The sequence below is a fragment of the Mya arenaria genome, chromosome 4 (assembly GCF_026914265.1).
Source record: "Mya arenaria isolate MELC-2E11 chromosome 4, ASM2691426v1".
NCBI lineage: Eukaryota > Metazoa > Mollusca > Bivalvia > Myida > Myidae > Mya > Mya arenaria.
The window spans coordinates 11,663,789-11,687,760 of NC_069125.1; the positions used below are offsets into that span (position 1 = coordinate 11,663,789).

Here is a 23,972-nt window from a genome sequence, read left to right on the forward strand (position 1 = left end):
TTAAACTTAAAAATAACAACAAATTGAGATCCTGTCACCATGATCAGTCCGTCTTGTAATCACATCATGTATTTAAAAAGATAGTTTGATGTATGTGTAGGCTGTAAAATTGATTTGTGACTTCTTTGTGGTATATTAGACTTCCCAAACTTGTCCTTCATTATTCTGTTTAAAAAACATTCAAACTTACCTTCATATTGTAAACAAAATGAAAGCGTTATTGCATCCGCATTCTTTACATTTTTTAATATTCTGACGTAGTCATACAATGAACACTTTTACGAGTTTATCATTTTAATCTGCATGTACTTATCAGCTCAGTTGTGAAGAACGTGCGTACTGATATGCACACTTTAGGTCAGTGATTATATCACCGGTACCTAGGTTAAGGGAAATATTAAAGTCAGTAAACAGTTGGTAGGCCAGGCGGACGGTCTTTGCGACAAAACATTCCGAGGTTTAAGATAGCATGTCCTGAAATGTGGCACAAATGACAAATATATCGTACCAATGCTGAACATTTCTGTCGTAAGTCTGCTTTTTACGGCGAAATAAAAAAGGCTTGTTTCCAGTTTCCCGTCTGGCTCAAATAGTGTTATTTATACTGGACATATTATGATGGTTTCTTCTCACTTAGAGTAAAATGCTTTGGTTGTTAATAAAGCCGGAAAGACACATGTACTGTTATTTTAAAGTGCTGACCACTGGCAAAATGGCGTGTAAATATCTTTTAGACACGAATTTACCTAAAATAGATATTTCGACCAGCTGATATTGATTTGGCAGTGGCATCGGAAACAAACAGTTTGTATTTTGGCCTATGCCAAAATCACAAAGGATTATTATCTATTTCAAGTCACGGTGAACTTCGGTCATTATTGACATTCATACCGTCAATGGAATATTATCGTAAAAATGCTTTTGTTCGTTTTGGAGGTTTACGTGCATGCACCGAGCGGCATAGAGTGCGTTGTGAATTAAACAGGTACTTTTTCCAGTTTTTGTTACGAAGCAGGGTAAAACTGATAAGCAACTGTACTTAAGCTCAAATATCTGCACAAGATATTATAAAACGCATGACATGATCATTTTCGGGAGCGGTCTAGTGGTTACGTTTGTGGTTTAGAACCTACCAGAGGTACTTTCCCTTCGATTCATAGAAAGGACATCCGTACTGGCTTTTACCAAAGACACTAAATCGAAAGTGATCAACATCATCTCACAATCCACTATAGAGTATTAAGTATGTACAATGACTGGGTGACAAAAATCCTTTACCAGCAGTTATTTTGTTCTATGTTACTATCCTAAGGTTCATAATGTGTTAGTGTAATGACCAATAAACCAGTATCCTAAATGGACTGTTACTTATTCTTATTGTGCAAATTATGCCCGTCACTTATAATGTATCCCCATATCTTTGCGTAGCGATAATTCCTTCGATTTTAACACGCAATGTGCGTCCAAAATAATGATAAACTGTTTTTGGAGGATATGGGTTTCCAATATGTTGAATTAAGTAAATAATCCAGTTTTTGTTTGGACAAAAGCATGCCTGAATGTGAAACTTGAACGTTTACCAATGCACGAAGTGCAGAGTTTATTGAACATTAAATAGTCTGTCAATGAATAATTTCAAGCAAACCGACACTGCCATTTTTAAATATGGACATAACTTCTGTGTTCGAAGTATAATCCATATTCAAGAGTGTATTTAAGAGTGCAGGAACAGGGTTTTATACATACTTTTTTTTTAAATTTAAATTAAGGAATTAATATTTTGAAGCTGTGAAGCGGTCTTTTAAAAGCAAATTGACATCCTCTTAAACGCATGAAATTCACATGAAATATATTATAAATTTAATGTTTTGAGTTTTGGCTCATTGGACGCTATGTGTGTTTTATACATTGAAATTTCAATTAAGATCTTCAAAAAAATGATGCAAGAAAGCTTTATCTCCTTAAAATTAACGTGTGTTACGTGAAATATTTCATAAATAATATTTCGCTTTAAATGCAATATCTAATCGTCTTAAGAAGAACATCCTTAGAATACTTACATACATTATTGTTATTATTGAAGGCATCTAATCAATTTTAATACTTCTACACTTTCGTACTAAATTATTTTCATTCATTTAATAAGGGCCTATTTTTAGTGTAGGAATTTGTCACTTAGCCAAATGGAATCCTGTATATATGGTTAAAGTCATTATTTACATTGAGCGACAATTTCAATTTAGATACACAAGATGTAAGGAGATCAGATAAGATTGATTCAATATAATTGAGGTGAATAGATTGTTTAGTTCATCAGGTGGTTTAATCATCGGCATAAATCGCTTATAGCGAAGACAATTATGGATCATGTGATGTGCTTTAAATGATATCCCAGAGAAAAGATATATATTTTAAAGCCCGCACAACAGAAAAGTTTGGCCATGTGATGGAAGTAGTAAGGCTGTGATTAGTTACAAGAAAACAAAAAAATCGGGACTAGAAACCTTCAAAGGTAAATATGTTTACACTTTAATTGTATTATTACTACGGTGACGTTTATGCTCCGCATTGCGTTTTAATAACCTTATCAGTTTGAAATGAAGAACACATTTGTAGCTTTGGAAAATATATTTCATGTACAACTACAAAATATGTTGGAAGTGCATTTTTCGAGTGTATCTCTCGTTGAGGGTGTGATTAATTGTTTATACTTATGCCTTTATCGTTTGGTCACTACAATTGTCTTTTTAAAGTACATAATGTTATAAGCACAATATTGCAAATAATGAAAAGAAAATCAAGGGAGATTTTAACCATTTTTTTTATATGAACAGTTTAGAATAAAATATCTGATCTTAGTCGAATTTTGGAAGAGTTTTGGAAAATTTATTTTCTGAATTTACTTCGATCCCACCTAGAATTTATGGCAAAATAGGTAATTCATATAATTCTACAATCATCAGTTACTGTAGACAAATTAAAAACGTGTTATAGACTATAAGAATCAATGTCGCAAGTTGTATTATAAGGTTTAAAGGTTACTTTAAGCATGACACATACTTCAACATGAATCATGATGAAATAGTCCGATAGACATGAATAAAGAAAAGGAAGTAATAGGAGTAAATCGATCCACTATTGGTGTTAATCAGAATTGAGCTAAATTGGCATGACATCCTTCGTTCATGAGTTGATATGTATGCTACATTATTTATATATTGTGATTAACCATGTTTAATGTTCGCTCCTTTTCTACTTTTTCATTGTGATTTGCTGTTTTAAAAGTATATTTAAACGAAAAGGAATTGAACATTGAATGTATGACAATTTTAGTTTTGGCTTAGTCGACTTGCCTATCTAGACTCTAATTATTCGTCAAGATCTCTACAATTATTATGTGGTAGGGTTTTAAAAGAATAAAATACAACCTACATTTTCAGCTCATGAATTTGACCAAAAGCAATCATAAAGTACTAGGCTTCATCATTAAGAATTTCGTGGGTGTTTGAAGGTACACATTCGTCGTGTCATATTTTGTATTGACAATGTATCAATGAGTTCCGTCTTAAGTCGGTTATACGGTCTAAAGTAAAATAATTTTTGATGATTTAGGAGCGCTCGATAACTACGCTCACTCCGCCCATTCTAAACAATTTAGAAAAAAATGTTTTATTTATATTTTTTTTTCTAGGGATGGCAACGAGTACCCGAGTACTCGAGTACTCGATCGAACGTCCGAGTACTCGAGTACCAAATCACTACTCGAGTACTCGGAAATAAATCTATTAAAATCACCAAATACACGATTTACAGATAAAATATCAGATCTGGTTAGTTGCCAAGAGGACAATTTACGGTCCCTCTAATCCCCGCTGTGTAATTTAGTCATTTATTTATATTTATTTATGTTTTCTTCAAAAGATTAATATTTTACATTTTCATTTATTGATTTATTGATTGATTGTCTGATTAATCTGGTGATTCATGTTTTACTTGATAGTGATATTTTGTTTGAGCCATTGGTTTAGAATTAATTTACAATAAATGTATTTTATTAAGAGCGAGTACACTACAAGTTTCAAGTTTAATTGGCATTATCGGCAACACAAGAGCCAAGTGAGACATGGCAACGTGCAAAAACCAAACCTGCATAACAAAACATTGACTATCTTTCAATTTCTAGTTATACAAAAAGTACGTATTTTGATATTGCCAAATTGAATTAACCGAATTTCATAAACATGTGAAGGATACGTGATAAAAGCTCGTTTACTTGACCTCTAAACTAAAAATAACTTGATATTATTTAATGGGTTATCACTATCTAACACGAATAGAGACACGTAACGGAAGGTTTTTTCCAATATTGACGCATTTATAGATATCGTAGTGCTATTTAAAACGCAGCATTCAGTTATTCTGATAAAAAAAACAATTATGTAAACACCGTCTTTCGATACATACAGCAATCTGATTAAATTTATTTACATTTTTTATTTTGCAAATAACATATAACAAGTTTAGGTAATTTCTAAAGAAAAGTCCGTATCAGTCTGCATTCAATTAGGGAAACATGTATCTTAATTTACCTTTACACATGTTGCTTTAATGTTTAAGTATTTTTGCAGTGCAGACTTGTAAAAATAAAACGAATAAGACAAATGAAAAGCCTAAAACAACATTTGTTTTCTTTTTATATCATTTATTGTTAAAATACGTAATGAAAGTTTACTTAGAAGGTGAAAATGAACAAAAATACGACCAACGCACAGTATACGTCATTAACGATACATGTATACACAATCATGTCTTCGCGAACACATATTCAATTTTTCCGAGTAATCGAGTACCCGAGTACTCGATCGAACGATCGTCCGAGTAATCGAGTATTAATTTTACTACTCGTTGCCATCCCTACTTTTTTCTGAAATACCAGATATTTCGGCCTAATCGTTAACATCCAAATATAACCATGTTTAATATGCTTCGCTTCTGAATAAAGGTCCGGAGATAAGATTTAGATTATAAAGACCATGTTTTATGAAAACATTGTATGGCCAGTGATGCATTTAAATTACAACGCTGGCGGGCCTAAAGCCCGACCTCCACACCATCGGCGTAAAGCCTATCCCTGACAGGTATCGCCTGATCGGGCATTGTTGGATGCGTCTGGTCTTGTTTTCCTCAGGAAATTTTCCAAGGATACCAAATTTGGTATTTATTCAGTCTAAAGCCGGGTGAAGGCACCTGTCCTTTTAATTTTTTTGCAATAATATGTCTTGGAGTGGGTTGGCGTTTATGGTTCGGACGACAGGGGCATGGTTCAGAGCTGTTTATGCGCTAAAACTTGACTTTACATGTGATATTAAACTTTTCAGATATGTATTTAATCAGAATACTTTCACAGTCCTCGTCCTTTGTATGTAGATATTACTGAAAACAAACATTTCTCTCATATTTTGCTTTTACTGTAAATTAAATCATCTCTTAGACTAGTATTTATTGGTTTCATGTCAATGATAACTGCGCTCACTACAACATTTTCGCGACGAATATCACCTGAATACTGTTCATTACAGTTTATATTTCACAACATCATATTTTCGCTGTATCTCGACTTAAACATATGTATCACTCACAAACTGCACAGAATCTTCTTGATATCTAATGCTAGACCTGGATTTGAAACTCATCTACGTGTGTGTATAAATAGTTTAATGTTATCTCTGTCTCATACAACTTGTCCATTTTTATACTTTGCTAAGCCCCTTTTAAAGAAAGGAAAATTTACAGAGGCAAATTGCAAAGTCGTAGACAAAGTCTTGTTTTGATTGTTGAAAAAACATGGTCTGTTTTGGACATTGAAACTGAACTGGTAGGGTTTTCCTGCCCATTATAACGTCACATTTTTTTTGTCTTGTATTAGGGCTAAGGGGACGGTAGTTCATCGGTCAATATATAGCAAACATATTCCATTGCGTTATGCTCTCTACATATTTCATTTGCAAAGCATTGCTTTGCCTGGTATAAATTTAAATGATGGGACGTTTTTCATGGTACATAAATACGCGAATGGTGACCATAAATAAAGCCTATGTAATAACGACGGATGCTTGGCCAACAGTAAAAGATTAACTGGGAATGCTTTTATTTTGTTTAGGGATTAGTCAATATCTGCTATTATCTGATATTTCAGCAAAAATTTTCCTCGGAAAATAACAAAAGCATATACGCTATGAAATAAAGATTGACTGATTGAATGATCAATCAACTGCTTGATTGAATAACTGTGTTACTGATCGATTATTTAAAATCAATTGGTCAATAAACTGATTGTCGATTTGATTGTTTGAGAGGAAAATGATTAGCGCAGCAATGTAAACCACTATTTGGCTATAAAACGCGTGTTACTATGGTTTCATTTGCAATGGCTTCTCAAAATTATTGAAAGCAAGCTGAGAATGGCGGCATTTCTTGTTCATTTAACTCGACCCTAATAAATTCATTTCGAAAATCAATAAACCAAAAATCCAAACGATATCAAATCCCAGCCGTCTGTGGGGAGTCGGCATTCTATCATAGACAACACACGATTGACCTAAAACGTACGTTGTGTAATATATAGTGTAACAAAATTTTGAATCATGATTTTCAAAGGTCGTAAGGTTTAATTGCCATGAAAGTAGACAACGTATTGTTGTTTCCACCAGATATTCCCGTACAGTTTCATTAGAGATAAATGAAAAATACCGTATATAAATGTCTATGTAACAGGCTATACAAATCATAATTGTGAATATAACACGCATGCTTAGTTAATTTTTTTTATTTGCAACGTATCTTTTTACGCCACTGTACTATGATAATTATTCAATGGGTTTTAAATAAGTAATCTAGGCTCTTCTTTTATATCAACCAAAGCATATCTTGATTAAATGTTCTTCAATATCTACGTATAAGCTTCTATATAATACATACAGTGAAGAGAGCTTAAACAGGAATGGCAAAAAATACGGCCATTACAAGATATTCTTTTCACGCATTTTAAAAGGGTATGTTTGATCAGCACGCACACGGTACTACCTTATCATGCACTACAAAATATCTGAAAAATGTTATTGTTATGCTTTCTTTTCACAAGCTTTGGGATGGGTTGCCGATACGACTTTTTAATACCCTGCGTACGTGCCGAAATAATGTTTTGGTGAACTTGCTGAAAAGGGCAAAAATGTGATTGCACTCTTGATCACAATGAAAGGTATTTTACAAAACAATTTACGCACTTGAAAGACAAAACAATCAATCTATAACTGTTCAAAGATCTCAGCAGTAATTTAAATGAATAGTACAGGGACAAGCCCAGTAGTTATTCATGTTCTGAATACCTCACTATCCGCTATTGGTTATGTATATAATACTGCTTGATATTTTGATAAGAAAAAAACATGCGATCAGACATTGTCTGCTATTTAATGTAAGGCATCACCACAATTTTCTACTTACATGTCCTAGTATATTTGACGAATTTGGTGACTGACAATACTGATAGCAACTAAACGATTTTTATAAACCTTTCTTTTATATAAAATTACTCATATCTGTTTATCCATTGATCACGTACATAAGAGGCCATAAAGACAAATGTTAGAGTCATATAATTTACATTATTGTTCGATGCATATACTATCTCGAAGTATCAAACAAGAATTACTATTTTCACTACAAGAGACTTTATCATATATTTTAATTAGTGATAATAAAAGCGCTTACCGTTAATTTCATATTTGACAGTATCAGGCAGCCAATGTTTGACATTTCTATAAGAACACTCAACAGTGAAAGACAAACACTGCGTTTTACTATTAAGATATTGCTAGCAATACATGTCTGAATAGCTGTGTTTGGCCTCTTATAATGCAAGTGAGCTTCAACTAGTTTAAGACTAAGAGTATTGTATTAGTAAAATTGTGTTCGCACGTGTATTAAGTGCAATTAGATAGCACATTTAGTTGTTCAGAGTTGTTGACATTTGTATTTAACCTATTCATTCCGCAGATAGTCACGTAGTCATATTGGAGTGTTATCTTAAATATGCTGATTTCGTCAGTGTTTAATATCGCCAGGTATGTTGTAAAATAGTTTATACCTTTACAGTACTCGTAATGAGAAGGTTGCGCAATCACCTATAGCTATTGGATAGACAACTTCCATTACATTGCATACATGATAAGCTTAGCCAATAGTTTAAACTGTGATACAAAGAGGTTACGAAACCATTGTATAAGTGTACGTGTATTTGGGATACTGTTTATGAAGTTAGTGATCCAGGTAAGTGAAAATTGTTCTAGTTTAGACCGACGAGGAAATGACGTACGTGACAATAAGCGAGCTCAAAATGATCTTTTAACTTAATTGCAAAGTTTACCTCTTCGAAAGCTACACGTAAATCTAAGAGTTAATATTTTGTTTTAACATCATTTGTCTCAGTGGCATTTTAAACCAAACATAAAAACTAACAAAGGTTTTTAAGTCTGAGTATTCATCCCGTAAATTCGAAAAGTACATAACGGAAACTCAACGTGAGACACTCAATGAAGCATAATAACAAAGTAAGATTATATCGACATTAAGTCAATATTGCGGCTAACAATTAAACGGACTACGAAAAAATGAGATCAATCGGAAGGGCCTGAGTGAGTACTAGTAGTAATATTAATATTAGTAGTAGTAGAAGTAGTAGTAGTAGCAGTAGCTGTAGCAGTAGCAGTAGCAGTAGCAGCAACAGCAGAAACAGTAGCGGTAGTAATAGTAGTAGTAGTAGTAAAACTGTCGAAGATTTATAACGCATTGGATAGTAAACCTAAATTCAGACATACGTGCATACAAGCAATACGATTTGTCGCACCATTTCTACGCAATCCCTATCTACCGCTGGTATTCCAGGTCGTTTATCATCATGTATTTGAGTGATAAAGACTTCATCCAAATGATTATCTTTACGATGTAGTTATATTTTAGATAAAACATTAAACATTTAATTGACAAGATTCGAGAAGTATATTACAGATACTTGAATTTCAGTGAGTGAACCACTAAACAAATACTTAATCGTACACTTATCTATATTATTTAACCAAGAATTTGTCAAAAAGTCTTTGACAAAACTGAATATATTTTAGAAGAGCATATTTTCAAAGACGGAATCTAAAGATAATCACCACCTGTAACATTTTTTATCTGATTTATTAAATATTATTATCAAATCCTTAAATTGCATGTAGTTGCACGCACAATTAAGGCTTTCAATTAATGACAACTTGAACAAAATTGAATGTATGCTTACAAACATTTTCATACAATTAATAACTTTTATAAAACTTAATGTATACATAATCTACCGTACCGTTCGAACATTTTTTTAAATACGATAGAAGTTACTTAATTTTAGTATCAATATCACTTCCTTATACAGATATAAACTAGTTCACTATGAAGGATATCATGTTTTGACTATAATATGTGTATACCGTATTGATAAACGTTGTATGAAAAATATGTTTCGACAAAAGAAATTAGATATGTAAAATGAGTTTACATGAATCAAAGTACCTGACAGTATGTTGGTTTGAACGAACACACAGGAAAACAAAGCAGTAATAATAAAATGTAACCGAGATGATATCGAATTATCTACCCGATCATTATTCATATGATTCATATGTGTGACCCCAGTCGATTTTGTTTCTGATTTTCGACAAATGTATCCTTAGTAAGAGCATTCCAAGCACCTTGGTGTATGTTTTCCAATTTATGAACTATCATTCTATTATATGAAATCACGTTTCATCGTAATAATGTTTTATCATTTATATTTGTTGAAATCATCAAACTCATGTTAATGTAGATTCGAACTTGAATAGTTCATACGAAAATCATCAGGATTTAGAATACCAGCGGGTACTATCTTCACAAACGCAAATTTAGATAATTGCTACCAAGCTACCGAAGTAATCGCTTACAGGTAATTCCAAATGGGAGATATCGGTGCTTCAGCTTTAATATGAAAAGGGCATGGTAGAATATTGAAAAAGGCGAAAATAGGGGAGGATGTGTGAGATGTTTGGTTCTCCCTTACGATCTTTGTTACTTTCAATCCAAAATTACGTGAAACAAGATATACATTTGTGTAACATAATTTATCATCATTCGGATAATATACTCATGCTATTAGAAACAGCATTTGAATTGTTTTTAATTTGCTGAATGTTATTTTGTTTTCTTTCAGGTCAGCATGTCGAGTTTTGATAAACTACTTGCTTTAGTTCTTCCTACAACTCATGATGTCTTTAGCTACTGTCGGAACAAAGTCAAAGCTGTTTGTGAATACATTTATGATACTTGCCATTTGCAACTACACAGCAAAAGGACAGAAGAAAAAAATAATGTAGCTATTACAGACATGAAAGGGAATCGGAAGAAGAGTTTCATCAAAAGTAAAAACAAAAACAGCGAAAGAAATAGAGAACCCAAGATACATCTTGTTTCAATTTTGTTGATTGCGGTGAGTAACATTAAAAACATTCAAGATTTCTTTATACATTTTGAAGAACGGTATGATTCATAATTAATCACTAAAGTCCGTACGCTTGTTTTTTGTATTGCTTGATTAGTTTTATATTTATGTAAATTTAGATATTAGCATAACTTTGATGTTGTGATTGTTCTTGTTATATGTCATTGGCGTTTACTCAGTGCTATTAATCCGGGTTTATGTTTAAAAGTTTTGCTACTGAGCTTGTTTCTGTAGCTTTTTGCATAAATATGCAAACACTGAAACCTAAAAGCATCAATTTTCTTTTCAAGATATTAAAATTGAAAATAGTAAAACTGTTACTTAAAGCAAATGATGTTGAAAGCAATCCACACTGTATAACTACTCTTAACATCTATTTGTTCTGATATATACGACAACACACCAAAACAGTGACAAAGTTTAAACCTTTTCAAAAAACTTTCTACCATATTATGGCATAATACATAACGATTGATTTTGTACTGAGGTATGTGACATAATTTTCAGGTATTGAGATATTTCCTAAAAAACAACGTTATCTTAGACAGAGACACATGTCATGTTTCAAAGCATCGTTGGTTGGTCGTCAATGATTCTTTTTTCCAGCCAGTATAGTGACTGGCTTTCCCAGTCTATTGTCAACTTAAATGGATATTCTGTCATTTTAAGCATAATACTAATGACTGTCAGTCACCAAATTTGAAAACATAAATTGATAACATGATATTTGGCTTGTATTAGAGTTTCTTAGCAAAAATATAAAATGTGCCAGCAATATAACATTAACGAATATTAATATATATAATTTGAACTTTTAAAATTGCGATTTTTCCATAATCTTTCAACAAATGCAGATATTGGCCCTTGTGATCCCATGCGCTGCTGCTGCTGCTGCTGCTGCTGCTGATGTTACCATCAATGATTCAGGTATAAAGTAAATTATGCAAGTTAAGTTTGACTTCCAACAGCCCGAACAATGACTAAAGTCACCAGGTTTCAATATGTAAAACCTGGTTAAAAAGTACGTTAATAAAATATGCAGCGCACAATAAGCATAAATCTTGGTGCAGTATGTTGTTAGTTAATGTTCATTCTGATCCTTTGTCTTGAGCGTAAGTTTAAAAGTATTTGCAGTTAACTTCCATTGTTCAATGGTAAGTCTTTTATGTTAGGCGATTGATAAAAAATACATTCTGCGCGCATAATATTATAATATAACAAGTGCAATACAATTGTTGTTTTTACTTCCCACCGTAAATTAATATCTGTTTCGAGGTATTGACTCAATTTTACAAAGTAAACCTTATTTTTTGTTTAGTCTACACAATATAAAAGTAGAGTATGCTTTTAAAGACAACAGTTAAACTGCGTTCGTTCAAACAGGCGGTCACTTGCGGTCAAAGCTTAGTCGCGACCATTATTCGTTCTATTTTCGTATAAAACATACTGACGCGGATCGAGACCTAAATAGGTGGAGGGGTCGAGCACGATAGCCAGTCTCAAATAAACAAATCATGCGCAAAGCCCTATGATTACCCTGAGGTCATAACACATTTTTCAAATGCCAAAATAAACACACACTTGCCATATGTTAAAATATTTGCAGTTGGTTATAATTTCAATTACGGATGAAAATAAATTTGAATATGTGTGAAAACCTAAAATCACCGTTTTTGCTTGACTGTTATTACTTGATGAGGGTATTCGAGAATATCGGATGTATATGAGATTGTGAGAAGGTTCTTCGAATTCGCTACCGACAGTGATCGTGATTTCAAAACGCTCTGTGCGCTTACACGCCATATTATGATTCAACAGTTCCGAGAGACACTCAAGGTGCGCCATTATCCGTCCTTGATTTGTGATACTAAATCTTATAAATGCCATAACTTGCGTTGTCATATTCCAATCTTGCTTTTTTAGAAGATGTTTTTATTTTTTTGTAAATATTTATTTTCACATTTAGTATACGGCAACTTCTTAAAATATTAGCGATTTGAACAACGAAATACATAATGGCTGTCGAAGTAAAAATAGGTAAGGCGACTTCTAAACTTGAAAATACATTGTAAGACATTTTATAACGGAAACTTGGGTCGTTCGAAGCATCAGATCACTCGAGGTTTTAGCTCGGTCCCACGTGTTCTCGAACAATCGCAGTTTAACTGTATTAGGAAAGTTTCAGGCATTATTTCACAGAACTTAAAGTCCTGATTCATATATTGTAAGAACATTGACTTAACTGATGACTTCTCACCGACAGAGGGCATCCAAGTAACATTCAGTATTTCCCCACTTGAAATACAAGGAAATTTGGTCCCAATTTTAACCTGAAAGTCAGGGGGCTATAAAAATAAAAATAAATAAATTAAGTCAAAAATCATTGATATTTGTGATTAAAATGTTTTATTTTGAATGACATTTTACATGGTTTTTTATTACTATTTTCGTATTGTATTTTCTTACCAGCCCGGTCTTATAAATCGTATATAAGGTAGTTGGTTAGCCAGTCTAGAGATCAATGGGATCATATGGTATTCGACTGACCGCTTTATTGTCTGTTGATGCGGGAGTATAGTGCGGTTAAGACAGCAGGCGAAAAAAGATCTTTACACTAAATGAGCTTGCGTCATATAGTGTACGATTTGATTTTCAGACTACAAACACAGAGCGGTGGTGTTAAGTTCAACATATATGTTAACAAAACGTTGGAAATTAATATGATGAACTTAAATGCAATTTTAAATGGTAATGCAAACATAATACTTGATGTTCAAGTGACTAAATTGAAATCAACACAATTGCTTAACAAACACATAAACATGCTCTCCCTCAGCTTTTTGCTGATAACGTCATGTACCCTGACCACGTTACAGTGTTCTAATAACTAACCTACCTCCACATAAGAGAGCTCACAGTTGACAAAGTAATCACTGACTTTATTCAACATTAGTTGATATTTGAATGTTTAGTTTGAACAGTAACTCTAACTTGGTGAATAATGCTTCTTGATTTGCCTTAAAATCAGGGGCAAAATTTGGTACCACACTCCCAGTGATACTTCTTAATAAGGAGGTGGTTGGTGGGTAGTAATCACATCCAGTGATAGCTCTTATAGGTACTAGTGGATAACTGGCAAAATTGTAAAACATACAACAAGAAATTCTCTATTTTAAAATAAAATTAGGACTAGTGGAAATGGGAGTGGCTTATTGTAAAATAACTCAGCTATGGAACCGTCTGTTAAACTCAGTGTTCTGTCTTTAGCACACGCTGGAGAAATGTAAACAAACAGACCAATTCTGAGCAGACGTATTTCCTCACACTACTATCTACTATATGATATTAAGATGATCAGGCCGTCTTTTCCAGATGTTTTCTTTGAAATGATTGTTTTCCTTTTCTGTTTGGCATTTTAAAGTTTCGATCATTTTTCTGTATGGGACTTCCCTCTAAAATATTTAAAATCTACATTCTCATTCCAGTTCAAAATAGCAAGGTTTATTCTCGATTTGGAACCCCAAACCAATTTTTTGTCAACATACTATAATAATGCTTTTTTGACTGCATCCACAGCCCAGGTACAAATTAGCGTTTTTGTAAACGAATTCATCCCGGATACAGTTTAGTCTGCCATAACATAATTCATATAGTGTTGACACATTTAATTGATTATTAAATGTCACTGGCTGGAATCTGGTTTAAATTTGTGTTTTGATAACTGGAAAACAAATATGAGTCAAAAAGGAGGGAACTCAAACACAGTTATACATGAACCTTTGCAAATCATGGAACTAGGTACTGCCTTCTGTTAAATTATACTTTGGGCAGAATAAAATGAATTGCAAAATGGAACATAACACTCAAGAAAAAGAGAGATATATAGTTTACATGACTGGGATATATACAAAAGTGTTGATAGAGAAGTGAAAGGAGCAAAATATATTGAAGCAATGTGTTTTATAATTTTCTTCAAAAAGACAAATATGAAAACAGTATAACATATCTAAACCTGGGAAAAGATTTACCAGAACTATTAATTAACGTTTCAAAAGGGAAAAAGTGTAAATATCATAGAAAACAATGAGATTGAAAATGTAGTATATGAAGCTGATGATATATATCAATAATTATTGGATATGCTTAAAACATGTGAAGTTAAAACTTATCATGGTATGTTCACTTTTGTTACTTCAGTATTGGATAGTAAGGCAGCTCGTCTGTTACAAACAAGTTGCGAGAAATGTTTACACCAGCAAGTGGTAATGTTTACAACAGATAGTTCATAACCCCCAGAACACCAACTAGCCACTCCCCCAGCAAATTCAAATTTTCAATCTGACAGTTAATTTTTTTTTGCTCAAAGTCATATTCTAGAAAAGTTTCAAATACAAATTAAGGATTGTATATTTGTGTAACCTTCATTCTACATGCTTGCAAAGTTACATGTCTAAAATATTTGTTGGTATTTCTTAATTTTGAAAAAGTGTCTCTGATGTTAAAAATACAATCAAATTATACAAAACTTGCTCCATCTCCACTTGAATGTTTATATACTACTGTCACCCCTTTAAACCACTGAAGAGAAGTCGCTCTTTGATTGTAAAAATACTTTAGAATCCTTTGCCCAACTGTCACCAAAATCGGGCAGAATGTGTACGGGAAAAAAATCATGTTAAGATTTGATAACATGCCTGAGTGACTCAAAGAGTTATGACCCTTGAATTGGAAAAAAATGGCAAAACAAATAAACGATTTTCACCTAACATGGTGTTCTGAAATTAGGATGAGCGTATTTGTTTTGACAGTTATCGCTCTTGTTAGATTCTGAATCAGATCGAAATGATCTTGAGATATAGTTGATACAATCAAATGGATATTATGAAGTTTCGTAAAATTAAGCTTGACATTCTGTTTAGCCTATGAGTTAAAATAACAATTTTGTTTAATTTTTGTTAAGATATTTTTGCAATTTCTTTTAAACTTTATGTAATAAGATGCGCAGTAAAATACGTTTTTTTTCACTCATATGGGTTTCAAGATGTCATTGCCTTTGGCTGTTTTTATTTACAGTCGTCATGACTCTTTTACAACCATTTTTAAGGGCCGCATTCTGCAAGTTTTAAAGGTTCCGAATATAAGTTGTTTTCTAAAAACAAACTAAAAAATCAATCAATCCGTTAGCGTTTTCATTTTAAAGAACTCTTTAATCTAAGGGTGCTTATAATATATTTAAATAATTAAATACTTGTGTTATGTTCAACATTGATCAGACACGCGACTTGTTAAACTGGCTTTCCATACTTGTTAATTAACTCCATATTCCATTTTATGTGACAAAATTTAGGCATTAAGTTTGAACACTCATGTTAAGTCGAAGGTATTTGAAAAAAGAGATGAAAAAATAAATGTTATTACATATGGTAATACACAGAAGGAAAACAATGCGGGGTGCACAAAATATTGCATCATATTTCAAAACCACAAATGTTCTCAATTTATTCAAATACATATAACAATCTGAATAAAATGCAGGAAATTGTCTTTTTATCTCGCTGTTTTATATTATCATCCTCCAGACCGTCGTAATGCTCAGATACTATAATGTTTGCTTTCTGAAATCAGGACCAATAGGGTACTTCGAATCCAAAGCGCGCTGACAATTTGAACGAGGGCACTCGTTTATTCGTCTATGAAGTACATTTGATATAATGCAAAAATTCTTGGGTGTACTGTCGGTGCTGATGATGAAGAATAGTTAAGGTAAATATATAAGGTTTGATTTTAAATATTTTACATTTTTTGTATTTTTCAGGACAAGAGATGTGCACAGTTAATGTAAACCAAGGCCTCGTAATAATAAATGTCACATCCGATGTAAAGAATGACATCCTCAATTTCGGCGTTGGTGAAGATGATGTTGGCGACTGCGCGAAAAACACTGAGGAAGCAGTTATTCTTCCGAATTTTCAACATCAGTATAACATATCTTTGACACGAAGTGGACATTGCATCTTCAAAATCTTAGATTTAAATGTATCCCAGGCTATTGTCAACATCTTCTCCGAAGCTACGGCTTTGACGGTAGTGTTAATTAATGGAAAAGATAACCCTGAATGCAAGGACCCTTGGAAGCGGAGTTTTGTCCTTAAAGGTTAGTTCAAGTTAAAAGTCCCATTATGCATAAGTGGTGTAAGCTTATGTTTTTGTTTGTATATCTAAATTGCTTCTCTTAAAAAAGAATTGCAATTTAAAACCCCAAAGGGGAATTTATGTCAATATCAAAATGCAACAAACCGAAAGTTACTTATTATTTAGCGCACTTCTCTTTACGAAATATGCATATCAGTTTACTTTCTGAACACCTAAATTTTGTTGATGTTTTAAATCCATAAAAAAAACTGTAATTGCATCTGAAAATACTTATTTCATCAATACTTAACTCTATTTTATTAATATTGCAGCGCAAAGACAGCTATATTATAAAAAGTATGTTGGTTTTATGGGGTCGCTAACCTACGCCGTTAAAGCTAAGAAAAATGATTACATAGACAACACCTGACCAACAGCACTTTCTTTAAAACATTTGATATTTCGACATCTTAACCATACATTATTAAATTACGTGAGTATGTCAATCAACAAAGCTGTTAATATTTATTATATGAATATAATAGTCTTTTACAAATCTACATGAACGGGTACCTTTCTGCGACTTTTCACCAAACAACATAGATATATTTTCATTCGGAAATACTTGGATCAAAATTATTCTAGAAAAAGGAGGTTAATTCCTTTATGTTAAATATACTATAAATGTTAAAGTGAACATCGTCCAACCTTAAAGTCAAAGTTCAGGAAAACACGGAACATTTTTACTTTAAACCATGTTAACTCCACTTATATTGCCCTTGACCATAACATTACCTGAAGTTTAGTATTCCCCGTCAGACGAAGATTAAATGGGGTGAAATTAAGTCTTCTTCATCATTTAGCCTTGTCCATAGCTTAAGTGCATACAAAGTGTTTTTTATGCTTTTCGGCTTAATTCGGATCATTCCCTGTAACTTTGTTTAAAAGATTATCACATCCAGAACTCTGATTGGATCTTTTGATGTTTTATTATTGTTATAAGCATTTCGTTAATATATTCAAATATCAGCAGTTAAAAAACTGGTATAAATTATATGTAACAATTGCATATCGTCCATTTCATTGGGTAGTTTATGCAACAGTTGCGGGACAGTAATTTTTACTTTGAAATAGCGATTATTTCGGACTACCGATTTTGGATTAAAGATTGAAAATTTAGTTAAACAAAGAAAATATAAAATCGGGACTAATCGGGAAATATAATTTCGAAATAACGATAATTTGGGATAAACGGTGTTCGGAATAGGGTGTCCAACTGCAATTTATTATTGTGAGTTTTTTCCAGCTTCTCATAATGAACTCGACGTTGACCCAGAAGCTGGCGTTCCTCTGACCACGTCAACAACGACAGTTACAGAAACTATCGGTAACATGAAATAGTTATTCCAATATTTAATCTTAACCAAATAATATACTTTGGTAGAATCAGAAAACTGTGCCAACGTAACGTTTTATTGTAGCAAATTTGTTGATACAAATAATGAAAACATTACATAAGTATTTTTTCAAACTGATTAAAACTGCAAATTAGTATAATTAGCAGAGTTAGTTGTGTAAACAGACATTTGTTTTGAGTATGATCAGAATGGTAATGGTTGTCTAAAACAGGTGACACATCCACATCCATGGAAATGTAGTTTACATCTCCGTATTGTACAAACATGTTTTGTTTTTTTCCAGAATCGAAGTTGCCAATCAACGGATGGCCAGCATGGGCTTATGCTGTCTTAGTAATTGGAATTGTCGTGATTATTGCAATCCCGATTGTCATAATAAGAGTAATACGTTTTCTAGCTTCTCGTCGTACAGAAGAAGTTGATCCAGAAGCTGACGTTCTTCAGAACATGTTAAATGAAACCAACGGTAAAATAAGATAATTATTTCCATACTCAATATCTTTATGAAAATACACTTTGACAGCTTTAGAAACTTATGCAAACATTTAAGCAAATTTGCTGATAAACAATAATGCAAATATGATATTAGTATTTTCACTAAATGCTTAAAACTGGCAGTATTCAACAATGCTGATTTTGCAAACATTTATTCACATGTTAAGTTGTATCTAATGGTTACGCTCACAATGCAGGTACAGGTGAATCCATCGGTAACGCTCCCCACTCAGGTGCTTTGGTATCCAATGGTAGTGCTCACAACGGAGGTGCAGTTGTATTAAATGGTAACGCTCATAACGCAGGTGCAGTTGTATCCATTGGTAACACTCACAACGCAGGTGAAGATTTACCCAATGGTGACGCTAACAACGCAGGTAAAGTTATATGAAATAATGATAATGTCCCTAACATCACGCTGTTGGACACTGGTCAAACTATTGTATAATGATTTATCAAATATACTTACAGATTAAAGATATACTATTATTTAAAGATACAAAACTAAGATGTCGATGGAAGAATATGTTTCCCGCAAAATACTTGACACATAAATTTTTCAAAACTTGAAGCAAAAATCCCTTAACCAGGCAAAGTTGAACCTGAATCGGTATTTTCATTATAAAAATCCGTCATTGTGTTTGCCATGGAACATTTTTATCATTTCATGTTTGCATGAAACGAAATTGCAATCCCCTACCACCTTGTTTCCTTCAGATCCTGATAAATTCACATTGAATCATAGTTATTGATACATTTTTAACTTCGAAAAAAATCAGAAAATGGTGCCAGAGTAAGTTAAAGTTGGAGAAATTTGCTTTAATTAAACAGAATGCAAAAAAAGGGGATTAGTATATAAACATGTATACTTGATGAGTATTGATGTGCATCAGGCGCTCTTAATTTTTAATGGTGTTTTTCTTTTATTGTTTAGAAAACCAGAGGCCTGTGAAAGATCTTGTACGACAAATTGAGGAAAACATTCTTCATTCAGGCCCGGAGGGTGTATCCAGCGTATAGTATCCCAGCTGTACCAATTATTTGGTGTCAAAACCAATTGATCGAGAAAAAAGAAAAAACGTACATGTAACAAGTTTATGTAGTTTGTATAAAAAAGAAGATTATGTCGGTAACTAGTTTTAAGCTCAACAATTCGAAGAAAATGAAAAGCTTTATTATGTACCCTAGCGTCAGCTTTTCATTTTGGTTTTGCATGTTAGAACGTTAAAGTCGAGTTATCAAATTATACATCATGTTAGGAATTGAAACTTTAGACATTCCTTCTCAACTATCTACATTATATATCAAGTTAGATACCTCTTTTGCAAATAATGTAAATAGTGTCACTTTATATTTTTAATGTTTTTACTATTCTTATAACAGTGAAATACTTTGCAACTAAAAACAGCCATTTTAATTTGTTTGGCATACAAATAATTAATTCTACTTCAATAATTATGAAAGTACTGCTTAATCTTGACTCCAGGTTTTGAGACTTTTAACTTGCAAAAACTCCATTTTTGGTGTTTTATCTCAGTTATATATGTCCAATGAAGTATTTGTATTTGTTGAAAAGCTTTAGAAAAGTATTCATGGTCAAGTACTTGCAAATAATGTAGCTGTGCAAACGTTTTTTTAACAAATGCATAAATTTTACTTATATATGTAAATAAACACATACTATATCAGCGGCATGTTCGATCTTAATGAGTTGCCATTAAATACAAACAATACTAAAATAAATTCTGATCAAATTATAAAAAACGAGCATTTGGTTTAATATATAGAATGGACTATTTCCACATAATGAAGAACACTAGTATATATGTTTCACTCATGAAATAAAGTGTTTGATGTATATTGAATGGTTAATCAATAATATTATGCGTGAGTGTATGCGTGTTTACATTAAAATGCTTACTTGTTGTCTCTTTGCTGTGCCATTTTAGTTTGTGTTAGTAAAGGTTGAGTTTTACCATGTACATATTTTAGTATTTGTAAATGCAGCCAATGTTTATCACAAAAGTCATGTTAATTCTTAGGTTTGGTAGAAATTAGCTTGAGTGTTTGCTCAATGTTTGTTTGTTCATTTATCCCAGAAATTGAGATTTACCAAAATGGATATTTACTAATCAAAATCATTTAGATATGCAAACAAGCAAATAGATAACAAGTCCATGGGTTTTCAGTGTGTTATACAATTGGATATTGATGTATACTGTGGCATTCGTTTATTTACAGAATGTAAAGATATCAGAACTGATGGCATTATTAAACGGCTTTTGCAATTATGACACATGTTGAACGTGTTCTTCTTTTTAATGTATGTCGCTTTGGGCATTGGCAAGTTTATAGGTATTTTTCCCATTAATGCTCAGGTATAAATGACTTTATTTATAATGTGGCATTCCTAAATTGTACAAACTTAACATGTTCATTTTGTAACGTTCGGTGATAATTGAGATATTTTGAACAGTGTGTTAAACTATTTATAAAGCCTTTGGCGCTGAATGAATTTTCATTTTAGAGCGCGAAGCAAATATTTACTGTTTTATTACATGAACTGTGTGCGAATGAGTAGTTTAGTAGTTTTATTTCTCCTGTTCACTGTAGAGCATGGAACAAATATTCGCAAATGTATCAAAGGTATTATGTGTGTTTACATAAAAAAGGCTGACAATATTTAAGCCGTTTTCCTTTTTCATGTGCATTATTAACTTGTTGTCTTTTTGCTGTGCCATATAGTATTTGTTAGTAAATGTTAGTTTTATCCTGTAAATGCTAATTTATACCTGCAGTCAATGTTTAACAGTGGTTTTTTCCTTCGTTTGTTTTAAAGTAGCTGCAATGTTTGTTCAACGGGCAATATTTATCCCGAAATGGCTATTTACTTATATAAGTATTTTTCAAAAAGATAGCATGTGGATGGCTCATCAGTGTATCAATACAAATGGCTGCTGTTGTATATTGTTGCATTCGTTTATTTACAGAATGTTAAGATATCTATAGTAATGACATTATCTTATAGCCTTTGTAAAAATGGCATAGCTTTAATTTGTCACATGTTCTTTTCTTCAATGTCCATTGTTTTTTGTGGGAACTGGAAAGTTCAAAAGGCATTCTTTTTCCATTAATATTTTGTAATACATATGTTAATGTATAATATGGCATTCCTAAATTGTGCAGACTGTATAGATATATAAATATATAGTAATGGCATTTTGTTCTCTGCTCAACTATCTACCTACTATAATAAATCAAGTAAGATACCTCTTATGCAAATAATGTAAATAGTGTCCCTTTATATTTTTTTAAATGTTTTCATTATTCTAAAAACAATTAAATACTTTTCAACCAATAACAGCCAACTGAATTAGGTTTATTATATAGAATGGGCAACTATTTTCACATTATGAAGAACAGTAGTCTAATAGTTTCACTCATTAAATAAAGCGTTTAATTCATATTCAATGCTTTATCAAACGAAGTATTCGTGAATGTATGCGTGTTGACATCAAAAAGGCTGGCATTGATTTAGTAGTTGACTGTTCATTGTAGTAAAGCATAAACTAATATTCACTGATTTATAAAAGGTATTCTGTGTTGAAGAATGCGTGTACACATAGAAAAGCCTGATATTAATTAAGTAGTTTCCTCCCTGATTTTCATTGTCGTCTCTTTACTGTGCCATTTTAGTCTTTGTTGGTAAATATTGAGTTTTATCATGTACATGTTTATTTATAACTGCAGCCAATGTTTATCACAAAAGTCATGTTAATTTTTAGGTTTGGTCGAAATTACCTTGAATGTTTGCACAATGTTTGTTTGTTCATGTGCAAATTCGCTCAAGATAACAAATGGATGGGTTATCAGTGTGTTATACAAGTGGATGCTTATGTATACTGTGGCATTCGTTTATTAACAGAATGTAAAAATATCAGAACTGATGGCGTTATTAAACCGCTTTTGCAATTATGATACAGCTTAAACGTGTTCTTTTTAATGTACGTTAATTTGTCTCTTTAGGCATTGGCAAAATTTGAATGTATTCTTTTCCCATAAATCCCCAGGTATAAATAACAAATGTATGATTCAATAATTGTACAAACTCTATGTCTTCTTTTTTGTAATGGTCGGTGGTCATTGAGATATTTTGAACAGTGTGTTAAACTAACACTAACTGTGTGCGAAAAAATGTGTTTTAACTTTATATTATATGAAAAAAAACTGACTTTACTTTAGTAGTTTTCTTTCTACTGTTCATTGTAGAGCATTCAACAAATATTCACAAATGTATCAAAGGTATCATGTGTGAATGCATGCATGTTTACATAAAAAAGGCTGACACTATTTAAGCAGTTTTCTTTTTCATGTTCATTATTAACTTGTGGTATTTTTAATTGGCTGCTGTTGTATACTGTGTTTAATTGTTTATTAACAGAATGTTAAGATATCTATAGGAATCACTTTATCATACAGCTTTTGTAATTATGACACAGCTTTAATTGGTCACATGTTCCTCTTTTCAATGTCAAATTGTTTTGTGGAATTTGAAAGTTTAAAAGGCATTCTTTTTCTGTTAATATTCAGTTATAAATATATGACATTCCTAAATTGTGCAGACTGTACAGATATATATAGTAATGACATTATGTTAAAATATTTACTTGACAACGTTTAAACTTTGACATATTCCTATCATAAAATGTTTACATAAAGCGAAACGTTTAGAAATTGTTTGTGCGATACCTATTTCAGTAAGAATTGTTATGCATGTTATAAACTGTAAACTTTGTGTCTTAATGTGAATGCATTACTTGTCCGAATTAAAGTTATCTCTGAATATCTGAAATAAACTTATTTTGCCAGCCATGTTTGTATTGTTGTTAATCAATGGTTTAACAGTTTTAAGATAAAAAGGACAACCAACATGTTTAGCATGGAGAGCTCTCGTAGGACAGCGCGCTCGACTACGTTGCTTTGTATTTCACATAAGTTTTGTCTTAGAAATGAATACACAACCTCTTGGTTAAGAGGCGTAAGTCTATATCACAAGACCACTCTCATCCTACTTGGGATCAAACTAACAACCTCTTGGTTGAGAGGCGGAAGTCTATATCACAAGACCATTCTCACCCTACTGGTGATCAAACTAACAACCTCTTGGTTGAGAGGCGGAAGTCTTTATCACAAGACCACTCTCACTCTTCTGGGGATCAAACTAACAACTTCTTGGTTGAGAGGCGGAAGCCTATATCACAAGACCATTCTCACCCTACTGGTGATCAAACTAACAACCTCTTGGTTGAGAGGCGGAAGTCTATATCACAAGACCAATCTCACCCTGCTGGTGT

The 23,972-nt window shown here is 32.4% G+C and overlaps 1 protein-coding gene across 5 annotated transcripts; it reads left to right on the plus strand.

The window, feature by feature from the left end:
• The first annotated feature begins 2,149 nt into the window (after positions 1 to 2,149).
• LOC128230101 (uncharacterized) lies at positions 2,150 to 23,475 on the plus strand. Of its 5 annotated transcripts, none has more exons than XM_052942114.1 (8): positions 2,150 to 2,512; positions 10,286 to 10,561; positions 11,428 to 11,500; positions 16,389 to 16,727; positions 18,012 to 18,092; positions 18,407 to 18,589; positions 18,816 to 18,995; positions 19,553 to 23,475. In XM_052942114.1, exons 2-8 carry the CDS (start codon positions 10,292 to 10,294, stop codon positions 19,636 to 19,638), a joined length of 1,212 nt encoding a protein of 403 aa, XP_052798074.1. In that variant the 5' UTR covers positions 2,150 to 2,512; positions 10,286 to 10,291; the 3' UTR covers positions 19,639 to 23,475. The 5 variants fall into 5 exon arrangements, with proteins under 5 accessions (XP_052798074.1, XP_052798077.1, XP_052798076.1 ...); XM_052942117.1 differs by lacking the exon at positions 2,150 to 2,512 and adding an exon at positions 7,156 to 7,258; XM_052942116.1 differs by lacking the exon at positions 2,150 to 2,512 and adding an exon at positions 8,085 to 8,123.
• Positions 23,476 to 23,972: the final 497 nt, after the last annotated feature.

Excerpts from the sequence above, each read along its gene's own strand:
- LOC128230101 (XM_052942113.1), top strand. The coding sequence starts at position 8,224 with ATGATAAGCTTAGCCAATAGTTTAAACTGTGATACAAAGAGGTTACGA. Across the intron at positions 10,562-11,427 it reads TTTCAATTTTGTTGATTGCG|ATATTGGCCCTTGTGATCCC; the intron begins GTGAGTAACATT and ends CAACAAATGCAG. Across the intron at positions 16,728-18,011 it reads GCGGAGTTTTGTCCTTAAAG|CTTCTCATAATGAACTCGAC; the intron begins GTTAGTTCAAGT and ends AGTTTTTTCCAG.